The sequence below is a fragment of the Podarcis tiliguerta genome (genome assembly GCF_965153285.1).
Source record: "Podarcis tiliguerta genome assembly, chromosome: Z".
NCBI classification, from domain to species: Eukaryota; Metazoa; Chordata; class Lepidosauria; order Squamata; family Lacertidae; genus Podarcis; species Podarcis tiliguerta.
In genome coordinates this window covers 12723635-12744713 of record NC_139553.1, presented here as the reverse complement: position 1 = coordinate 12744713, position 21079 = coordinate 12723635, and the positions used below count along the sequence as shown (strand labels likewise).

The 21079-nt window shown below is 44.6% G+C and overlaps 2 protein-coding genes across 10 annotated transcripts in view; one reads left to right on the top strand and one right to left on the bottom strand.

Annotated features, from left to right (window-relative positions):
• Positions 1-21079, top strand: part of PNPLA7 (patatin like domain 7, lysophospholipase) — a 113686-nt gene that overhangs the window by 42623 nt on the left and 49984 nt on the right. For 5 of the 9 annotated variants that reach the window (XM_083423416.1, XM_083423410.1, XM_083423415.1 and 2 more), the window contains 3 exons: positions 4242-4355; positions 13525-13585; positions 14506-14655. In XM_083423416.1, the coding sequence (XP_083279542.1) occupies positions 4242-4355; positions 13525-13585; positions 14506-14655 (325 nt within the window). Of the gene's footprint in view, positions 1-4241; positions 4356-13524; positions 13586-14502; positions 14656-21079 lie in introns of all 9 variants that reach the window. The other 4 variants (XM_083423413.1, XM_083423412.1, XM_083423409.1 and 1 more) reach the window with 1 other exon arrangement.
• The window catches only part of LOC310669651 (E3 ubiquitin-protein ligase RNF183-like), a 172787-nt gene that overhangs the window by 141286 nt on the left and 10422 nt on the right, over positions 1-21079 (bottom strand). The gene's annotated exons all lie outside the window — the stretch shown is intronic.

Below are 21079 nucleotides of genomic sequence, written 5' to 3'. Positions count from 1 at the left end.
ATTCCAAGAGTTCCCAGGAAAGAGAGATTGACAGTTAAAACAACTTTGGGAATTGTCCTCTTGTTGGCTTCTGGTATAGCAGATACAAGATTATCAAATTAGCTTCAGCTTAGAACTATGACATCCTAACAGAAGTGCAAATGTACAATGTATAAAACATTTGATGAGCTTGTATCTCATAAACTGATACAAAAGTTCGATCAACCATACTTTGGTTATTACAGCAATCACAGTAGCAGCTCTCACCCTGAGGGTCAGTTAAAGCATCACAAAATCTAGATAAAGCTAAAAGCAGAAGGCGTGAATATGCTTTTCTACATCTGGTAGCTAATTATCTCAAAAATTTGACAGTCTTTTTCACTATTCAAGAAGCAGGGAGGGCTATTAGCTGATTTAAAGAATTTGTAACTGATTGGTTTTATTTCTGTAGTCTAAATAAACTAGCATAAAGCCAGAACTTCAGGAGAGATGGTACTTTTGAGAAATGTGGGAGAACATTAAGATAAGCACAAGCTACTTCTAATTTTAGAGAGATTTTTTTAAATTTTAATCATTTTTTCCAGTAATGGTCAAGAACAAATATAGACATCAGTATACAATAGAACTTTGCTAATGAAGAGTTGTCTCTGCTGGTTAATCAGCCGATCCTTTAGCGGACTAGTTTGCTGATCTTTTTTAAAAAAATAAGTTTTCAAGGTGTACAGCCTTAGAGATAGTCTGTGATTCCAATTCAATGCACGATAAACTAATTGTGGTATTAATTATTTTTTTCTAATTTCTGATGAAATCCAAGCAGGACCAGTAGCTCAAACAGTCAAATTATCTTATTCATGAAAGGATGTGGAGATTAGCTCAACCCTCTGTGTGCCTATTTAAAAATATTTATCTTTCTGTTTTTGGCTTGGCACCCAAGATTGCTGAGCAATGAGCAGAGTTGATACTGTAGGCAGTTGCAAAAGTTGTGCCCCTGCTATCCAAAGAACAGATTTGTTTTTAGGGCTTTTTATATTTTAAAAAATTGCTTCCAAATTCATCCTCTTTGTCCATTGTCGTCCTGATTTCAATGGAGAATCATAGAATTGTAAAGTTGGAAGGGATCCTTCAGGTCATCTAGTCCAATCCCTGGCAATGTAGGAATCTCAACTAAAGCATCCATGGCAGATGACCGTCAAACCTCTGCTTAAAAAACCTCCAAGGAAGGAGAAGGATAGGTGGGGAAATTCTGTGTTCCTTCAGATGTTGTAGGACTGCCAGCTCCCATCATTCTTGACTATCAGCTGCACTGGCTGGGCAACAACATCTGGTCTTGCTGCCCCTGTCACAATTCCACAGGTGTGCAAAATACTACTACTAGAGTATTAGTGAGAGAATCAGTGTGGCCTGTGGCCGCTCAGAATATGGCTTTGTGCGGGGGTTTGTAATGCAGGAAAGTTGTGGGGGTCATTTTTTAGGGTGAAATGCGTATACAACTGGGGGGGCCAAGTGGGCGAAGGCTGGATTAGGATTTTGAAATAATGTATGTCTATAATAAATCAAATTAGTCTTCAGCTCCTGTTGGAACAGGGTAAACAGACCCAAATGGCAAGTGACGTCCATTCACTTAACAGAATCCATTAGTTGCTAAGCACTGGACTGGCTCAAGTGTTCTTTCTCTACATTCTTTCTGGGCTGCTACCGCTTCTCGTGGGGCAGCCTGCCACCAAAAGCCAGGTCAGGTTCCGGCACTGGAAAATGTCAGCGCTTCCCTCAGGGCAGGGAGCAATGTCACTTCACTTAGCAGGAGGTCTCATTAAATGATGACTCACTCTGTTCCTAGGTTTGAAAGTGATAAACAGGCAGTGGGAGCGCCATTTTTTGTTGAAAGAAGGCATGGCCATATCTCTTCATTTCCTTAAAAAAACAGCATTGATCCATTTGATCCAAATGTTGGGTTCTTGAAGACCTCTTGGAGAAGAGAGGCCTCCCCAAATGTGAGGTGAATTAGGCAGTTCTGCTGGCTCCTGTCAAACAAAGGCTCTTACTTGTGAGTAAGAAATAGATCTTTATTCAGGAACGTAATGGTGTAGGTTCAGCGGCAGCCACAGTCATGATTCAGAAGCAGGGCAAGAAGTTCAGAACTGGACAAAAGTGACACAAAATGTCCCATCAAGTTCCATTCCCTCTTTCCACCAAGTTTTTAAAGACGAAGAGGTTCTCAATAGTGAGACTCTCACCTTTCAAGAATGTTGTTCTGGCAAGTGTGTTCTCTGTCAGGGTGGATGAGTCTGCTGTCATCTGCAAAGGTGGTGCCAGGTTCTAAGTGACAATGCTTCACACTTTGGTTCAGTCATAACCACCTCCTGTCCAGCCCACTTCCCCTATCAACTAATCAAAGCCCTCTCCAACCACCCCAGGGGCTAGTATTCCTGCTCCATCTTGTTTCTCCTAACTTCAGAACATACAGTTTCCTGCGGTTTCAGGCAGGTATCTTCAGCCTTCTCAGACCCAGGACCCACTGTTAACCCAAGAACGCATTTGGGGACCCATTTCTTAATCTTTGACCATATATTTGCACGGTGGCAGTGCTCCTGTTTTGACCTAGCTTGGATCAGGCCACAGCCCCTACTGCATCCTGATCAGTTGAAGACCTGTGGTTTAGGGCATTGCTTTCCAAACTTCTTCTTTTTTTAATATATATTTTTAATATATTTTTTATTAACAGGCCAATCAATTACAAATCACATTAGTTCCAGCTTTCCAAACTTCTAATAGTTGAAGGATACTCACATGCATTTGGGGGCTTCTCCCATCTCAGTTCAGCTTCCAAGTCACACTTTGCTCATACATTCGAGATGGTTTACCTGTAGAAATTGTGCATAGTATGTAGGAAGTGTACAGATAAATTTCTCCGATAATGATTAAATGCACAGGAAACCACTTCTATACTGAGTCAGAACCATTGGTTCATCTAGCTCAATATTCATCACTGACTGGCAGCAGCTCTCTGGAGTTTGGGGCAGAGGATCTCTTTCAGACCTACCTGGAGATGTTGCTAGGGATTGAACCTGGGACATTTTGCTTGCAAAGCAGGTGTTTTACCCCTCAGCTATAGCCCTACCCCATGAAAGAGTTACCCTATGAAATGTGATGATAAGAAGGATTCAGGACAGCCAAAAGAAGTGACATCTTCTTACAGTGCAAAATAAACGTATGGAGTTTGCTGCCCTCAGATGTGGGGTGACCCATGGCTTTGTAGCAGAGATTAGACAAAGGAGGAGCAGTCCATCAGTGACTATTAATCACAATGGCTGTAGGCAGTATTCATGTCCAGAGGCAGGCAGCCTAAACACCAGATGTGTTGGGGGAGGGGGCGACAGCAGGAGTGCATTGCCAGGGTGTTTGGGTTGCTATTATAGGAATCAGGATGCTTACTGGATGGACCTTTTTGGTGTGATCCAGCAGGTCTCTTCTTGTATGAAATAGGAAGAACTTTGCACTCAGGGGAGCCATCCTTGCATTTTTGTGTGAATCTAAAAGTTCTTTACAGTACTTATTTTATTTTTGTAAATTGCCTCCCAATTTTTGAAGGAGCAGTGACTCAAAGGGACTCAATAGGAAGTTTACTCTAGGCCAGGGTTTTCCAGACTTGGGTCTCCAGCTGTTTTTGGACTATAGTTCCCTTCATCTCTGACCACTGGTCCTGTTAGCTAGGGATGATGGGAGTTGTAGTTCAAAAACAGCTAGAGACCCAAGTTTGGGGAACCCTGCTCTAGGCAATTCTGCTGCATCTCAGGATGGGGAGCATTTCTTATACTTGATGTCATGACTGGGCTCAGTTACCCATTTCCCTGCAGAGGCTGATGGGAAAGAGGCAAGCCCAGAGCAGTGAACTATGTCAGAAGGCAGCAGGCAGACTACTCTTTTAGGAAAGAGGAGCATTGGTTTATTAAGAAAGAATTACTTAAGTAAGTCCCCCCCCCCCTTCAATACACTGTATGAATACTTTGGGCTTGGGAGGTAGGATAGGGCTGTGCATATTACTGAAATCAAACAAAACTTCACTTCCTGCTCTCTTATGAAATCAATCAAAGATGGGGCAAATGAAAACAGAGAACTGAACAAGTTCATCTAGAAGCAGAGGTTACCCCTGCTTTGTGCTATGCTTTGGTTTGGCAGTGCTATGGCAGTTGCTGGTACCACAGCAGCGCTACGGCGATTACCACTGCCATCTCAGCAGCAACTTTCTCTTCTCTCTATCTTAGGTTGAAGCCTTAACCCACCAGCCCAGGGCAACAACAGTACACGCAGTTCGTGATTCTGAGCTGGCCAAACTTCCAGAGGGAGCGCTGACTTCGATCAAACGCAAATTCCCCCAGGTAAGCTAGTGGGCTCTGTCATAGCACAAAACACTCTTGTTCAGCAAGGTAACCACCATTTTGTCTTGTGGGCATGGCTTAGAATAGCCTGGATTGCCCTTTTTGCCTCTAATGCCTTCCAACCTTTTTTTTTTTTTTTGCGTTTATATCCCACCTTTCCTCCAAGGAGCTTAATGTGGCATACATAGTTCTCTTCCTCACCATTTTATCCTCACAACAACCCTGTGAGGTAGGTTAGGCTGAGAGGCAGTGACTGGCCCAAGGTCATCCAGTGAGCCTTGTGGCTGAGTGGGAATTTGAACCAGGGTCTCCCACCAGGTCCTAGTCCAGCGCTGTAACCACTGTAACCACACTGGTACTCTGGATATCAGTTGTTGGGGAACATAGTGGGAGAAAGAGACTGCCCTTGTGTCCTGCTTGTGGGCTTCCTAGAGGAATCTGGTTGACCACCGTAAGAACAGGATGCTGGACTGTGATGGGCCAGGGCTACTAATTAATGTATTTAAATGCATGCAGTTTGTGGAATCCAGCTTTTCTAAAGCAGAATTTGAAGTATCTTCTGGACTGTAGAATTTATTTATTTTTACATTTGCATTTTATTAATCCTGCTGTCCCACCTGTTTTCCAAGGAACTCAGCATGTCATCTAATGATTCTTCACCCTCACTCCCCCCCCTTAACCCTCATGACAGCCTTGTGAGGTAGGTTACATTGGGAGATAGTGACTGGCCCAAGATAATCATGCATTGAAGTTTCTTAGGAGGCCAGTACCTGGTGTCACTTGGGAATTCTAAGAAGACCAAAAAACATTCAGTTTTGAAATCAGTGAAGTTTTTGAGAGGTCCAGCCTGCCATGTTGATTCAAAATGGCACCCAGTTGTATCCAAATGTAGATGAAAACCTCATCCTTGCTCTCAGAGGCCATCATTTGATTATGATATCTTAAGAAGCATCCAAATATGTAACAAATAGAGAACTTTCCAAAACAAATTGCAGAAGCAGGGATTTGAACCATTGTCTCCCTGGGCCAGGCTTGATGCTTGATATCGGAGTCAAATGTCTACATCCTTCTGGCAATGCACCTTTATGTTTGGTTTATATTAAGGGTCTATTCCTTTGGCTTGCCTGTTCCTTTTAATTTTATTTCTAAAAGGTGACTCGGTGGAGGCACACTTGTGCTTTTCAAAAAAAGGAATCCAAGATTTCCCTCTTGGGTCTAGTATGCGCCTTGTGCTTTTAAATTGGAGCGCAACTTACTGTGAAATTCAACAGCTGGGCTATCAAAAACCACCTGCTTGATGTAATGATGTAGGCCCAGCCAACCTTGCCAGGAATGCAAAAAAATTCCACCTCAAGGTGGGTGGTCAGGCTCTAGATTCCTCCTCCTCCTCCTCTGCATCCCGGCACAGTGTGTTACACAATTGTCAGACAGAATAAAAACACATGTGCACATGTATCTAGTTCAGTATCGTCTGTGCCAGAGTTGGTCCTCCAGATGATGTCTGATTCCAGGGCCACATTCACATGATACATTTCAAGTATTATGGTATCACTTTGAAGAGTCATGGCTTCTCCCAAGGAATTCTGAGACGTATAACTTTTTAAGGGTGTCAAGAGTTGTTAGGAGACACCTTATTCCCCTCCCAGAGCTACAGTTCCCAACTTTTCCTGTGAAGCGGGATTCATTGTGAAGCCACTCTGAGAATGGTAGCTCTGGTAGTGGAATAGCAGGGTCTCCTGACAACTCTCAGCAGCCCTGAACAAACCGCAGCTCCCGTAATTCCTCGAGGGAAACAATTACTATTCAATTACTGTAAATGTATGGCATAAATGTGACCCTACTCCCATCATCCATGACTATTGACCACACTGACTCGGACTGATGAGAGCTGGAATCCAACATCCATTGTAGGGCCACAGATTTCTCCACCCTCAGTCTGTGCTGATTGGCAAGAGCTCTCCAAGATTTTGGGCATGACTCTTTCTCAGTCCTTTCTGGAGATCCTTGGGATTGAATCTGGAGACCTTTTGCATGCATAGCCGGTGCAGTAACCAATCATTGATGGGCTTTGTGGACATCTCCAGGCTCATCACTTGAGTTGTGAGCAGGAGGAGTTGTTGAGATCATCTGCTTTGATGCCAAAAAACTTTTGACTTTTTCTCCCACTGCCCCCATGGAATTAGCTCAGTTTGTCTAATAATACAGGCATCTTCCCAGTTACATGCAATTGACTCACATGCGACTGTGCGGTGCTGGGAAATCAATCAGTTCAAATCAATTCAAATCTGGAAATGGCTGGAGAGAGCTGGAAAGTCCTGGTGGCTTGAAAGGATACCCTCCCCAGAGCACAAAGAGGCTTTAAAGGCTTAAAAAAGAGAAAAGGACTTATGAGCTCCAAAACGGCACACAGAAGCTCTTGCTGCTTCCTGCACTACCCTATTCAACAGTTGTTGGGCGAGAAGCTGTATTTCAGTGGGCTCAAGCAAGCTGTTCTCTGCCCTTTCTGGCGATCTTGAGGCAATGGTACAGTATGGGTTGCTTTTTGTTAGGCAGGATTCCGAAGAGCTGTGAACCATTTTTGTTGTAAAAGAAGAAGAAATCGCCTTAGTTCCCCACTCTGATGAGGCTCCTTATTTACGAGCATTTACGTAATCCCTGCATAAGTGGGGAGTCGCTTGTACATAATTATGTGTTGGTTTTAAAGAGCTGCTCTCTCTTGGTCCCCTCATTGATGAAAGGCTTATTGATCACAGTATGCAGGACCAGAATTGATTATATTGGATCTGGAAGGCAGTAACCTTTTGACTCTTGTCTGACCTTTTAACTCTTCCTTACCCCACTTAATGGCATTTTCCCTCTGCTTTCAGGGTTTCTGCCTGCTGCTGTCCTGACTATTAACTTGCAGACTTCCCTTCTCTTCTCGCTCTCCCTCTCTGTCTCCCCCCTGCCTTTGTTTGTGTTTAAAGCCTCTTTTGCTCCTCTATATTTAGAATATAGCTCCATCTGTGTATTATTTGCCAGCAAGACTGTTATTGTCTTCATATGGAAATAGGGCCAAGGAACTAGTTTTTGGGTTGTTGTTTTTAGCTTAATAGGCAGTGGAGGTTGGGGAAATTCTTCACCCCAAACCAGATCTGTTTTGGGTTTTTTAAAAGTAGGTGAATTACAGATGCTATGAAAAGCAGGCTGTCAATCAGCCTGTGTACTGACAAGCATCTGAGATTAGCTTAGGGGCAGGGGTGAGTAGCCTTTTTTCTGTCAGGGCAGGGGGACTGAATACCAGTGCTGCACAGGGCTAGAATCAAAGGTGAGGGGGGGGTAACCAAATCCAAAAAATAGGTTGGACAACCCCCCTCTCTTTTAACCCCTTTTCTCTATCTCTCTTTTACCCCCATAGCATCTAAAGGAATGTGAGGGCCACAGGCAGCCCTAGGGTTACTGAAAGGGGCATTGGGCATCTGACTTCCATGCAGAAGGTCCCAGGTTCAGTGCTTCAGGAAGGGCTGGGAATTTCTCCTGCCTGAAACCTTGGAGAGCTGATGCCCATAGGTGGACAATACTGATCTAGATGGACCAGTGGTGTTGCTTGGTAATAGGCAGCTTTCTTTACTCCCATGTAAGGAATGTGTAATTTTTGAAATAAAACGCAGTTAACTGGTTACGATAAAACTACATCAGACATAACCAGGACCCAAAACAGTGGACCCATTGAAACTGATATACATAGAATCATAGAATTGTAGATTTGGAAGAGACCCTGGGGGAAATCTAGTTCAACACCCTGCAGTGACTAACTTTGGTCAATTAATTTCAATGGGTCTACTCTTGAGTCAAAATTATATACATCTCTTAATGTACCTAAATCGCGGTGGTTTAGAGAGTAGCCTTTGGATTTGGGTTCAAATCCAGACATGGGACGTCTTTGGGTGACCTTGGATCTGTTGCACCCTATTCCTATCTTCCCAGGGTTTTCAGGATAGTAATAAGAGGCAGCTGTTGCGCTTGCTGCCATTCTGTGGAGGAAGAGGTTGCAGGAGTGCACATGGGATAAATAGTTTCAACAAAATTCCCATCATGGGCTAGGAAAACTAGAAGGAATCAAAGGAAACAAAACCACAAAACCCTTCTACTACCAATTGATATCCCCTTCCTCACAGAGTGAGTGTGTTCTACCTTGCACCCTGAATGTTAATGGGTCTTTCCAAAGCAATATTTTTTCTTAAATTTATCATTTGAAAGCTTACAAAGGCAAAGAAACAGTAATATGACAGCACTACCCAGAACAGAGAATGGAAGCAAAAATAGGATTTAGAAATCAGATGTACTGAAATCATGAAGTCTCAAGCAGTATGAACGGATTTACATTGTGCCAAATTGCTTATTATGGGATTCCATTTTTCTATTAAGAGGTTATCAGATTGCCTGCCTTCTCTGGTTCTCACAACCTTGGTAAGCTTTATCACGTAGGCAGCATCCCAGATTTTAATTGCCCAATCCTTTATGGGTGGTGTCCTGATTTTCTTCCAATTACTCCAAAGCAATATCTCTGTCTTTTCAAACAAGTCTTGCTTTTTTCTCATGGTCATTTCGTTCATGGTCAGTTCAAGAGGGTTTTTTGTGTGGAGCAAGTCCACCCTCAAGAAAGCAAGGAAAGATATTGGGTCTGGGGGCTTGACAGGTCATGTACTTTCTGCTTCACAGGGTGATGTACTTTGGCTCTCAGTTGGAGTGATGAATGGCTTCTCATCTGCAGTATTTGCATTTTTCTGAAGCTGGGGACTTGACCCACCTCTGGATCTGTAAATGGGTCTGCTTAACAATTAATCTTTTAAAAAATTACACTTTGAGTACTTTGTGCTGCTGTGCATAAGTCCAGAGGCGTCTCTGGGGATTGTGATAAATTACCTCTGCTGTTCCCCGCCCCCGGACGAGGGGCTGTGTCCTTGAAGTGCTGCACGGTTGCTTGGATCTTACAACATAGGCACTGTGGTTGCAATTGCAGCCTCAGTTTTGGCACTGCAGACATGTGTGGGAAAAGTGAAGCTTGGCTTCAGAGTGATCCGTTGCTTCCAAGCCACCCTTAATCCACCCTTAATGAAAAGGGCGGTAGAAACTATGAAGGGGTCAGAGCACTGTTACTGCAAAGGAAGCAAATGGATTTGACACTTCTTTCCCACCCTCAGCCTGTACAATTGTAAAGGACTAGAAACTTCATTTTGATTTTTAAGTGGGAGTAAAGATAATCAGAATGTGGGTGCCATCCCAGGATTTCTGGAATATGTGTGGATGAAAAGAATGAATGTGGATCTATTCTTGTAAGTGGCTTTAGGTACTAGGGAGATGTTTATGAAGTTATGGATGCTAGGAATTATGGATTTCCCCCTCCTACTTCATAAAAGCTAGAATTTGGAATTGCCAGGATTGAAGCTGATCAGCACTTGGTTCAGGACCAGACAGAAAGAACTACCATTTCTGTCGAAGCATCAGTCCCTTAAAGCTGTTTGTCTTCAGCTGGTGGGTCAAGGCCCACTGTTGAGTTGTGACCTGAGCTAAGGTGGGTCTCAGCACAGTACAAATATAGCATTCAAAAGTAGGTCCTCAAATATATGTATGTGTTAATACTAGATCATTAGTCTAAAAAGTATTTTGACTTAGAGTAGGTGGGAATCTTTGGGCCTCCAGATGTTGCTGAACTGCAACTCCCATTGTCCCTTGCCATTGGCCATGCTTGTTAAGGCTGATGGAAGTTGTAGTTCAGCAACATATGGGAGGACCAGAGCTTCTCCACTCCTGACTTAGAGAATCCAGTACCATGAAATGCATTGGCTTTTAAAAAAGCGTAGGTGATAAATGCACAGAGGGCTGGCTTATCACAGCTGTTTAATCATGGCAGTGAAATGCAACCTACATGTATAGCAGCAGTGTACTACTGAATTGTTGGCGGGGGGGGGGGGTTAAGCAGCAGAGGCAAATAATCTCCTTTGTCCCCTGCTTATGATTTTCCTAGAGTATCTGGTTGGCCACTGTTTGGTTTGGAACCCAATTCACAAACTTTCTTGCATACTCATGTGCAAAAATGTGCCGGAATTCAAGTGAGTAGCTTAGTTGGAAAGATTTGTTTGTTTTAATAACTTCTAATATTGCCAACCCCCAGTTTTCAAAGGAAGCTCAAGGCTGATAGCAAATCCAGACATCACGTAATATTAAATATATATATCTCAGCCTCCATTCCTAGTTTCATTCATAAGGCCTAAATAATGAAATACTAAAAAGTCTAAGCTGCAATAATGATGTTCAAAACAGCCATAGGAAATTTAAGTGACATCAGGTTGGCACTCTCTCTTTTCCAATTGGCTTTAGATTGTTCCCCCGCAGCTTTGTCTGAAGACATTATTTGCTTCAGTGGGAATCTCTCATGCCACTATATTGGCATTTCTTGTCAATATCAGAAGAGCTCAAGCAATTTGGTTTGTTTTGGTTACTGGCATCATAGAAATATAGTAGAACTACATTCTCTCTCTTTATATAGAAAAAAACCCCTGTGTGTGTGTGTATGTGTATGAGCGAAGTGCTCAGCATGCTTTTAAAACTCCAAGGAAATCGTACGCTGCTCGCCTTGTTCAAATCCGAAATTGATGTTCCTGGTGCGTCGCCATGGCAGCGCCAGTGTGACTCAACCAGTGGCAGTAAGCAACCTGCTGTGTGCTCACTCAGAGCTGCATTTGGGATTTGTGTGTGTGTGTTTGTGTGCGCGCCTGTTTTTATAGCAAGTCACATGAAGGAGTGCAGCTTCTGGCAGAGGGCTGCAAACTCCTTCCTCCATGACCCCAAGGTCATGCTTGGGAGGTTAATGGGCAGGGCTGTGAATATGCTCCGCTTTTAATTCTTTGCCTCCCTACCAACATAACAATCTTAAATCAAGGTGAAAAGTGAGCTAAGAAGTTGCACGGGGTGGAAATAAGTCCTAGGGGGTTAATGGGGGGAAGGGTTAATATGGGGGAATGGCGGGAGTGGGTGGGTTGGTGAGTAGAGTGAGCATAGGCACAACAGTGTGTGTGTGTGTGTGTGTGTGTGTGTGTGTGTGTGTACACATGTATATGCACACACCTATAGAGGTCTATGCACCTATATTATTTCCAGTTTTGTCCTGCATAATTTAAGCTGCTACCTCAGGGGAAAGAACAAGGGCAGCTCTGAGAGTGTACAGAATGGGCTGTGGCTCAGTGGGAAAGCATCTCCATGACTTGCAGAAGTTTCAGTCTCCAGCATCTCCAGGTGGGACTGCCTGAAGCCCTGGGGAGCTGTTGCCAGTCAGTGCAGAAAATACTGTGCTAGATGGGGCAGTGGCCTGACTTGGTACAAATACAAGATGGGTGACACCTGGCTTGAGAGCAGTACATGTGAAAAGGATCTAGGAGTCTTGGTTGACACAAACTTGACATGAGCCAACAGTGTGACGCGGCAGCTAAAAAAGCCAGTGCAATTCTGGGCTGCATCAATAGGAGTATAGCATCTAGATCAAGGGAAGTTATAGTGCCACTGTATTCTGCTCTGGTCAGACCTCACCTGGAGTACTGTGTCCAGTTCTGGGCACCACAGTTCAAGAAGGACACTGACAAACTGGAACGTGTCCAGAGGAGGGCAACCAAAATGGTCAAAGGCCTGGAAACGATGCCTTATGAGGAATGGCTAAGGGAGCTGGGCATGTTTAGCCTGGAGAAGAGGAGGTTAAGGGGTGATATGATAGCCATGTTCAAATATATAAAAGGATGTCACATAGAGGAGGGAGAAAGGTTGTTTTCTGCTGCTCCAGAGAAGCGGACACGGAGCAATGGATCCAAACTACAAGAAAGAAGATTCCACCTAAACATTAGGAAGAACTTCCTGACAGTAAGAGCTGTTCGACAGTGGAATTTGCTGCCAAGGAGTGTGGTGGAGTCTCCTTCTTTGGAGGTCTTTAAGCAGAGGCTTGACAACCATATGTCAGGAGTGCTCTGATGGTGTTTCCTGCTTGGCAGGGGGTTGGACTCGATGGCCCTTGTGGTCTCTTCCAACTCTATGATTCTATGATTCTATGGTATCAGGCAACTTCCTATGTTCCTGGGAAGGACCATAGTACAGTAGTACCTTGGAAGTCGAACAGAATCCGTTCCAGAAGTCTGTTCAACTTCCAAAACTTTTGGAAACCAAAGCACGGCTTCTGATTGCTGCGGAAGCCCAGCTTCTCTAGGCAGATGAGGAAGAGACATCCCTACCTGGGAGAAATCCTGAGGAGCTGCTGCCAGTCTGTGTAGAGACTATATACTGAGCTAGATGGACCAGTGGTCTGATTTGGTACAAGGGAGCTTCCTTTGGCCACCATAAGTTTACCTTGACCTTCTCTTCCTCCCTTTATGGTACAATGGAAGAACTATCAAGCCTAAGATCCAGGTTCAAAGCCAGGTTCAAATTACAGCCACAAAGCTGACTCTGGGCCAGATATTTCATCACAGTTTCTCTGCCTAACATACCATGGAATTGTTAGGTTAAAATGAGCAGTGCATCCCATGTGTGCTCCATAAGAACATAAGAAGAGCCCTGTTGGATCAGCCAGTGGCCCATCTCGTTCAGTTTCCTGTTCTCACAGCATCAGAGCTCCCTCCCCTCCTGCAGCAACTCGCTTTCAAACATTACTGTCTCCGACTGTGGAGGCAGAGCATAGTTATCATGGCGAGTAGCCTTAACCTACACAATTTTTTCTAACCCCCCTTTAAAGCCATTCAAGGTGGTGGCCATCACTGCCTCCTGTGGGAGAGAGTTCCATAGTTTGCACTGTGTGAAGAAATGCTTTCTTGTCTTTATACACACACACACACACACACACACACAGATAAATGCCCTTTGAACAAAGTTGAAAGGGTTAAAACAGAGCCTTCAAAGCAGGAAGAATGCATTTCTGGGGGAAATCAACTTATTGCAAAACTTTAGCAAAGAAACCATTGTTTCCCTTGAAGCTTTTCTTTTGTATCAAGGAGCCTCCAGCCTCCAAGCATCTTGGCTATGCTCCATTTACAATCTGTCGTGTGTCGTTCCCCCCCCCCCCCAATAAATCTCAATGCGGCTGCCTGTTAAAGACACTTCTGCCATCCCTCAGCACTGTTTGGTCTGATGTTTGTGTGTCTCTTGCCAGGTTGTGACTCGGCTTATCCATTTGCTTGGCGAGAAGATCCTTGGCAGCCTTCAGCAAGGGGGTAGGACGATGCATCCTTGCCTCCCCTTTTTCCCTTTCCCATGTGTTGGGGCTTGGCAAGGTGGAGAGGGATTGGCTGTTTCCACTTCCACACTCTCCTTGGGGTGGAAGAACCAGCCAATTGGCTCTTTACGGTGATTAAGTGGAGTGCTGCTATTGGCTGGAGAGATGATTGCACTGCTGGAACTGTCCTTACACTGTAGTTCTGCCTTTCTCTCTCTCTCTATCTCTCTCTCTGTACAGTCCAGCATTGACTGCTCCATGCTTATTACATTTCCCTCCACTCTTACCCATTTTTCTGCTGTTTCTATTCTTCCTTTTTCTGTGACTGGAAACTTGGAGCAGAAATGAGCTAACCTTCTGAACAACAGACCCTAAATATGTGGCTAAGAATATTTCCATTCAGGAATTTATTTCCAGGCATTGACATTGCACAACAATTTTTACAGAGGCTGGACTGGCCCAGAAGCAGAAATCAAGCATTTAGTGTTGCCAGCCCAGTACTGTAGAACACCCTTCTATCAGAGATGTGACAGGCCCCCTTGCTTTTGACACTCTGACATCTCTTGAAGACTTGGTTTCTGCCAACAGGCCTGAATGATTGTATGTATTTTTAAAAATAGAATTATGTTATAGCAGTTCTGAAGTATTCCTATAAATAAATAATGGTAATTTCAGCAACTAACAGCTTGTCCCTTTCATGACACTAGGAATTAATTGCCTGTTGTTTGTATTTTCTTATACACTTGTGAAAACCAATAAATAAAATGAATAAAAAATAAAATAAAATAAAATAGCAGCCACCTAAGGCTTTCCCCTGTCCAAACAGTAGAGCCAGCCCTGGCAAGTGCATGTGTTTGTGTGAGTTTGGGGGTGGTGTGGATAATGTGCAACTTTCTGAATGGCTGTTCTTCACAGCAGGTCACCCACTTGGACTGCATGCCTCTGGGAGCAAATGGGATGCCAGCAACCCTGCTAGCAACCTCTCCACAGTCGCCATCATGCCTGTGTCAGAAGATGTGCCTCTCTCCACCTTCACCCTGGAGCTCAAGCACGCCCTCTGCGCTATCGGTAAGAGCTCTCAGCAGGTGATGTTGTTGGCCCCATGGTTTGGATCTCTTTTCTGCATTAAATGGATGGGAGGAAGGGACGGGGGGGGGGCACCCAAAGGCTGTATTTATTTATTTGATTTAAAAACCTTTGTATATGACTTAACTCCAAATAAAATCTCTAAGCAGTTTGCAAAGCACACGCACACACAAAATATACATTAAAACTAACAATGAGAGCCAAAGTTAAATTATCAGATTAAAAGAAATGTCGGCCTTTGCATGTCTGGGTAGGATTGGCTAAACAAAGACTGTTTTAAGCAGGCGATGAAAGTAGTACAGTGAAAGTACTTGCCTGTTATATCGATAGGCAGGGAGTTCCAGAGTGTAGGTGCTACCATGCTGAAAGTTCTCTTTCTTACCAGCACAGAATAAATATTTTGTCTTAACCAGTGTTACATTATGTTGCTTCCAATGTATATCCTATGCGGAGGAGGCCCATTTGAAACTGATGGGTGTGACTAACATTAATTTCATTGGATCTACACTGAGTAGAGCTTAGTTGGATACATCCCAAAATATTTGACAGGGGGCCTCATATTCTGGCTTCCAAGATCCAAGGGTGAATTAGAAAGATACTGTGTGTTTGTGACTTGAACTTTTCTCTCTTCCCAACATTTTCCTCTCCATATTCAAACCTTTTCTATCCCTTGATCTGTGTTGGGCAGCTGAAGCACTGCAGGTCAGAGTGGCAAATCCTGGCTGGCCCCCAGCTAAGACCCAGTGCAAAGCCTCTGCTGGGACATTGACCAGGAATAAGACTTGCCTGGTCCACAGCCGAAGACAACACTTACCAAAATGATGATCAGCTCATAAGGGCAATGTCCAAGCAGTGCCTGAAATCCTCTCTGCTGGGAAGTCAGGTCAGCAGGTTGAAGAAGCAGAAGAGGATAGGTCTGTAAAGGAAGGCAGACTGGCTGTTGAGCAACAATGGGGAAGCACCGAGATACAGGGAGGCCCTGGCTGGGGCTTATGGGAATCATCATCCAATTCATTTCTGGGCCCAATTCAGGTTGCTCATGTTTGTATTTAAAAGCCTTAAGTGACTCAGACTGGAAGACCACCTCCTTCCTGACAGACCTTCTTGGACTGTACTACTTTCATTGCCTGCTTAAAACAGTTTTTGTTTAGCCAAGCCTACCCAAACATGCAAATCTAATATTTCTTTTAATCTTGATAGTGCCTCCATCCTCAGAAACTGGGGGTGGGGTGGCCTGGAAGAGGGCCTTCTTTGTGGCAGCCCCCAAGTTGTGGAACTCCCTTCCCACAGAGCTGCATCTGGCACCTTCATTATACATCTTCCGGCAAATGCTGAAGTTGTGCTTCCTTACATTGCTTGGCCTTTAACACTTTTTAAAGGACCCACCTTATTTCTGTGATTGTAAGTTGTTGTGAACTATTTTTAATTCTGCATTTTAATTGTTGTAACCCACCCTGTGAACTGAGGGTGAAGGACAGATAATAAATTATTGAAGGAGGGGGACGCTAGAAGGGCAAAGGCTGGGCTGATATATTTAGCCACATTCAAATCCCAACTCAAAGACTCCAGCCTTTCTCCTTTATCTTATTCATCCACCTCTTAGCACAGCAGCCCCACTCTGTTTCATCCAATTTCTGGCTTTCTGACGGCTTTTCCCACAAAAGAGCCATAGCTCCTGTCCTGCAAACCTTCTACCCGTCAATTTTTTCAAAAGGCTGAAAGGCTGCTTTGTTTAGTGAAGCCATGCAGGGTTTCCACCCACCCACCCCTTTTGAGTGTTGTCTGGCAAGCAGCACAGTGCCATTCTCGTGCAGAGAGGGCCTTGTCATCAGCGCTGTTTGCGTGGATGGATGACGTCTTTTTCTGTGAGGGGGTTGGGGGGCACAAATCAGTGTTTGCGGAGACAGCCCTCAGCGAGCCCCAGCAATGCTGGTTTCTTTGCTCTCCAGTCCTTAATATTCCTGTGCCTCTTCACTCTATGCACTGTTAGTGCTGGTCTACATGGATCCTTAAGCTAGATCAGAAGCATCAAAAGAGACAGTGGAACAGTCTCCCTCGGGAGGTTGTGGACTCTCCTTCCTTGGAGGTTTTTAAGCAGAGGTTGGATGGCCATCTGTCATGGATGCGTTAGCTGAGATTCCTGCATTGCAGAAGGTTGGACTAGATGACAATTGAGTTCCCTTTCAGTGCTATGTTTCTATGTTTCCATGATTCTAATGGTCAGGCTCAGGGATGGGGAACCTCAGGGTTGCATGTGGCCCTCCACACCTCTCTGTCTGGCCCTTGAGACTCTCCCTAAGTCAGATACCCCTCACGCCAGGTCACATCCTGCCTTTGAATGTGGAGATTCCATTCAACCATCAGTGCTAATAGCTATTGACCAAAATACGTTGAGTTTGTTACTTCACCTCTTGGCCTGCCTTTTCACCATTTGCCAAATCCCTCTTTAAAAACTTAGGAACATGCCTTATACCGAGTCAGAACCTTGGTTCATTTAGCTCTGTATCCTCCACACTGACTGGCAGCAGTTCTCCAGGGTTTCAGACAGGAGACACTCCCTACTTGGAGATTAGGCAGATGCCCTGCCACTGAGCTGCACCCTTCCCTGAGGAGTCACACCTACATCTTGTGGCAACGCATTCCACAGGGTAATTGTGCAAATAATAATAATATAATAATAATAAATTTTATTTATATCCCACCCTCCCTGGCCAAAGCCGGGCTCTGAATGGCTAACATCATAGAAGTAAGACAATGCATAAAACAAGCGATCAATAAATTAAGATACATCCCACAATTAATTCAAACAAATTAAAATTAAAACTGGACAAGTGGCAATCTTCAGGTTAAAATTAAAGGCGGTTACCAACTGTTTCCACTGATATTATAAGCACCTGTGAGTGGGCTGGGAACCTCCTTCGTTCTTGTTCTTAAACAAGGAGAAAATGAGTCAGACTGAATGCTGACCAAAGGCCTGGCGGAACAGCTCCATCTTACGGGCCCTAAGGAAAGATATCAAATCCCACAGGGCCCTAGTCTCTTGTGAGAGAGCGTTCCACCAGGCCGGGGCCATGGCCGAAAAAGCCCTGGTTCTGGTCGAGGCCAGTCTGATCTCTCTGGGGCCTGGAATCTTTAGGATGTTGTTATTTGCAGACCGTAAGATCCTCCGTGGGGCCTACCAAGAGAGACAGTCTTGTAGGTACGAGGGTTCTAGGTCATATAGGACTTTAAAGGTTAAAACCAGCACCTTAAACTTGATCCTGTACTCCACCGGGAGCTAGTGCAGCTGGTATAGCACTGGGTGAATGTGATCCTGCGGTAAGGACCCCATAAGGAGTCTTGCCACAGCATTCTGCACCCGCTGGAGTTTCTGGGTCAGTTTCAAGGGCAGCCCCACATAGAGTGAATTACAATAATCAAGCCTGGAGGTGACTGTCACATGGATCACAGTGGCGAGGTTGGGGCGAGAGAGGTAGGGGACCAACTGCTTAGCTTGGCAGAGATGAAAATATGCCACCTTTATTATAGTTGTAACCTGTGCCTCCATAGAAAGGGAGGCATCAAAGGTTACCACCCAAACCCCTGACGGAAGGTGCTGGCACTAATTGCACCCAATAATAATAATAATAATAATAATAATAATAATAATAATAATTTATTATTTATACCCCGCCCATCTGGCTGAGTTTCCCCAGCCACTCTGGGCGGCTTCCAATCAAGTGTTAAAAACAATACAGCATTACATATTAAAAACTTCCCTGAACAGGGCTGCCTTAAGATGTCTTCTGAATGTCAGGTAGTTGTTTATCTCTTTGACATCTGATGGGAGGGCCTTCCACAGGGCAGGCGCCACTACTGAGAAGGCCCTCTGTCTGGTTCCCTGTAGCCTCACTTCTCGCAATGAGGGAACCGCTAGAAGGCCCTCGGCGCTGGATCTCAGTGTCCGGGCTGAACGATGGGGGTGGAGACGCTCCTTCAGGTATACAGGACCGAGGCCGTTTAGGGCTTTAAAGGTCAGCACCAACACTTTGAATTGTGCTCGGAAACGTACTGGGAGCCAATGCAGATCTCTCAGAACCGGTGTTATGTTGTCCCGGCGGCCACTCCCAGTCACCAGTCTAGCTGCCGCATTCTGGGTTAATTGCAGTTTCCGGGTCACCTTCAAAGGTAGCCCCACGTAGAGCGCAAGGGATGGGAGTTGTCCCCTCAACCCCATTTCGTCTTGACCCAGCCAAAGGACCTCTGTCTTCAAAGGATTTAACTTCAACCAGCTGCCACGTAACCATCCAGCTAGTTGAAATAGCTTCCTTTTCTCTCCTGGATGTGCTGTCAGCCCATTTCCCCTCAAAGACCTATTATTATTATTATTATTATGGGAGACTCTCACAAATCCCAAAATGGAGAGTTGGGGGGGGGTATCACATGTTTGTGGTGAGAGGTGTTTGAGAGCTTACCTGCTTTAACAAATCTTATGAGAATGTGGAGGGGAATATAAATTTAAAATGCAGCACATAGTTAAATTATGGGACTTGCTTCCACAGGGGGCAGTGATGGCTTACCAACTTTAAAAGAAGATTAGACAAATATGCGGAGGATAAGGCTTTCAATGGTTGCTATCCACAGTGACTGTGCTATTCTTAAGTTCCTAAAAGAGGGTAATGGTCAAAACACCTAAGAAATAATCTTCCCTGGAGCAGTTAACTTCACATACTCTGTATCTCCTTTTTCAGAAATCGGTGTGGGGTCCTAAATTCTGAGTCAGGTTGCAGACCTGGGTTTCCTTCTAACAAAGTCCCAGAACAGCAGCCAAAACCGCCTCTGCACTGTAATGAGGATGCAGTTGAGTGTGTGAGAGGCACATGCACCACTTTGCTTCAAGCATCAGGATCTGTGACTCATCCCAGTGCAGGCTCGAGAAGTGTGTTTGTGTGTGATAGAGAGAGGCAGGGAAGGTTGTTTACCAGGAAAGGATGATTTTCTGTGTCCTCTAGATGCTGTTAGGGGAAGAGTTGTCTGCTGTGTGTTGTTGAAGCTGCTTGGTGTCAATGGCCAAGACAGATCCCCATCTTTCTCTTTTTGCTCATTAAGAGCTTAGTGACTTAAACAGCCACATGGATGCTGTGAGATGGGTAGAGGAGGTGCCTGTCCTGTTGTGTGTGTATGGTTGGTTTTTTAAAAAAGAATATAGGTAAAGGGACCTCTGACTGCTAAGTCCAGTCGCAGACGACTCTGGGGTTGCGGTGCTTATCTCGCTTTACTGGCCGAGGGAGCCGGCGTTTGTCCGCAGACAGCTTCTGGGTCATGTGGCCAGCATGACTAAGCCGCTTCTGGTGAACCAGAGCAGCACACAGAAACATCGTTTACCTCCCCACTGGAGCGGTACCTATTTATCTACTTGCACTTTGACATGCTTTCGAACTGCTAGGTTGGCAGGAGCTGGGACCAAGCAACGGGAGCTCACCCCATTGTGGGGATTCGAACTGCTGACCTTCTGATCATCAAGTCCTAGCCTCTGTGGTTTAGACCACAGCACCACCCATGTCCCAAAAGAATATAACTTCACTGCAAAAAATGCTGATGCTTAGTATCTTTTTGGGAGTGCTATCGCTTTCCTAATCTGCAGCTGAGAGACATTCTGGGTTCACAAAATGTGTAAGAGGAAAGTGACATCATTTCATGCCATTCGGTTAAAGTGTGGGTTTCAGTACTGTAACAAAGTTGATCCTGTTGCTTGCCCATGCCTGCCCTGCAGCAAATCTACCCCAGGAGATTCCTGTCTGTGATGGGTCTTGTGGAAAGTGCACCAGATTGATGAAAATGAGCTGAAAAGTTGCAGTGCCACCAAATCTAAAATCAGTAGCAATTGCATAGAAAAAGAGGAAGAATGAGAATAAGGGTGTTGAAGAGGAGCCGATCAGGCATCTGGTAATGTGAAGGCAGCAAAAGTGTGGTGTTTTGATTGTTGTTGATTTATAAATTACTTTCTCAAAACAATTTACACATAAGATAATTAAAAACGGTTAAAAACACAAATACAAATTCAGCAATACATTTGAGATGAGACTAAAAACCTAACAAGTGGGACAGTTGTAGCAAAGACGCATTTATACAGCTGGGAATGCCCTGTTGGAATAAAAAACATATTCTGTTGTTTCCAGAAAGTGCGGATAGTGGGCACCTGTTGCTTCTTGAGAGGAATGCTGTTACGGAAAATAGGGGCAGCTACAATGAAAGCCCTGCTGGCTTCTAAGATCTTTGGAACTTGCAGGAGAAATTCTCCCACAGATATATTTTGCATCACACATACACCCCAATGCAAATATTTACTCATTTGTGGCTAGGGTGTCAGACTAGGACCTAGGAAACCAGAGTTTCAAATCCCTACTCAGCTATGAAGCCTGCTGTG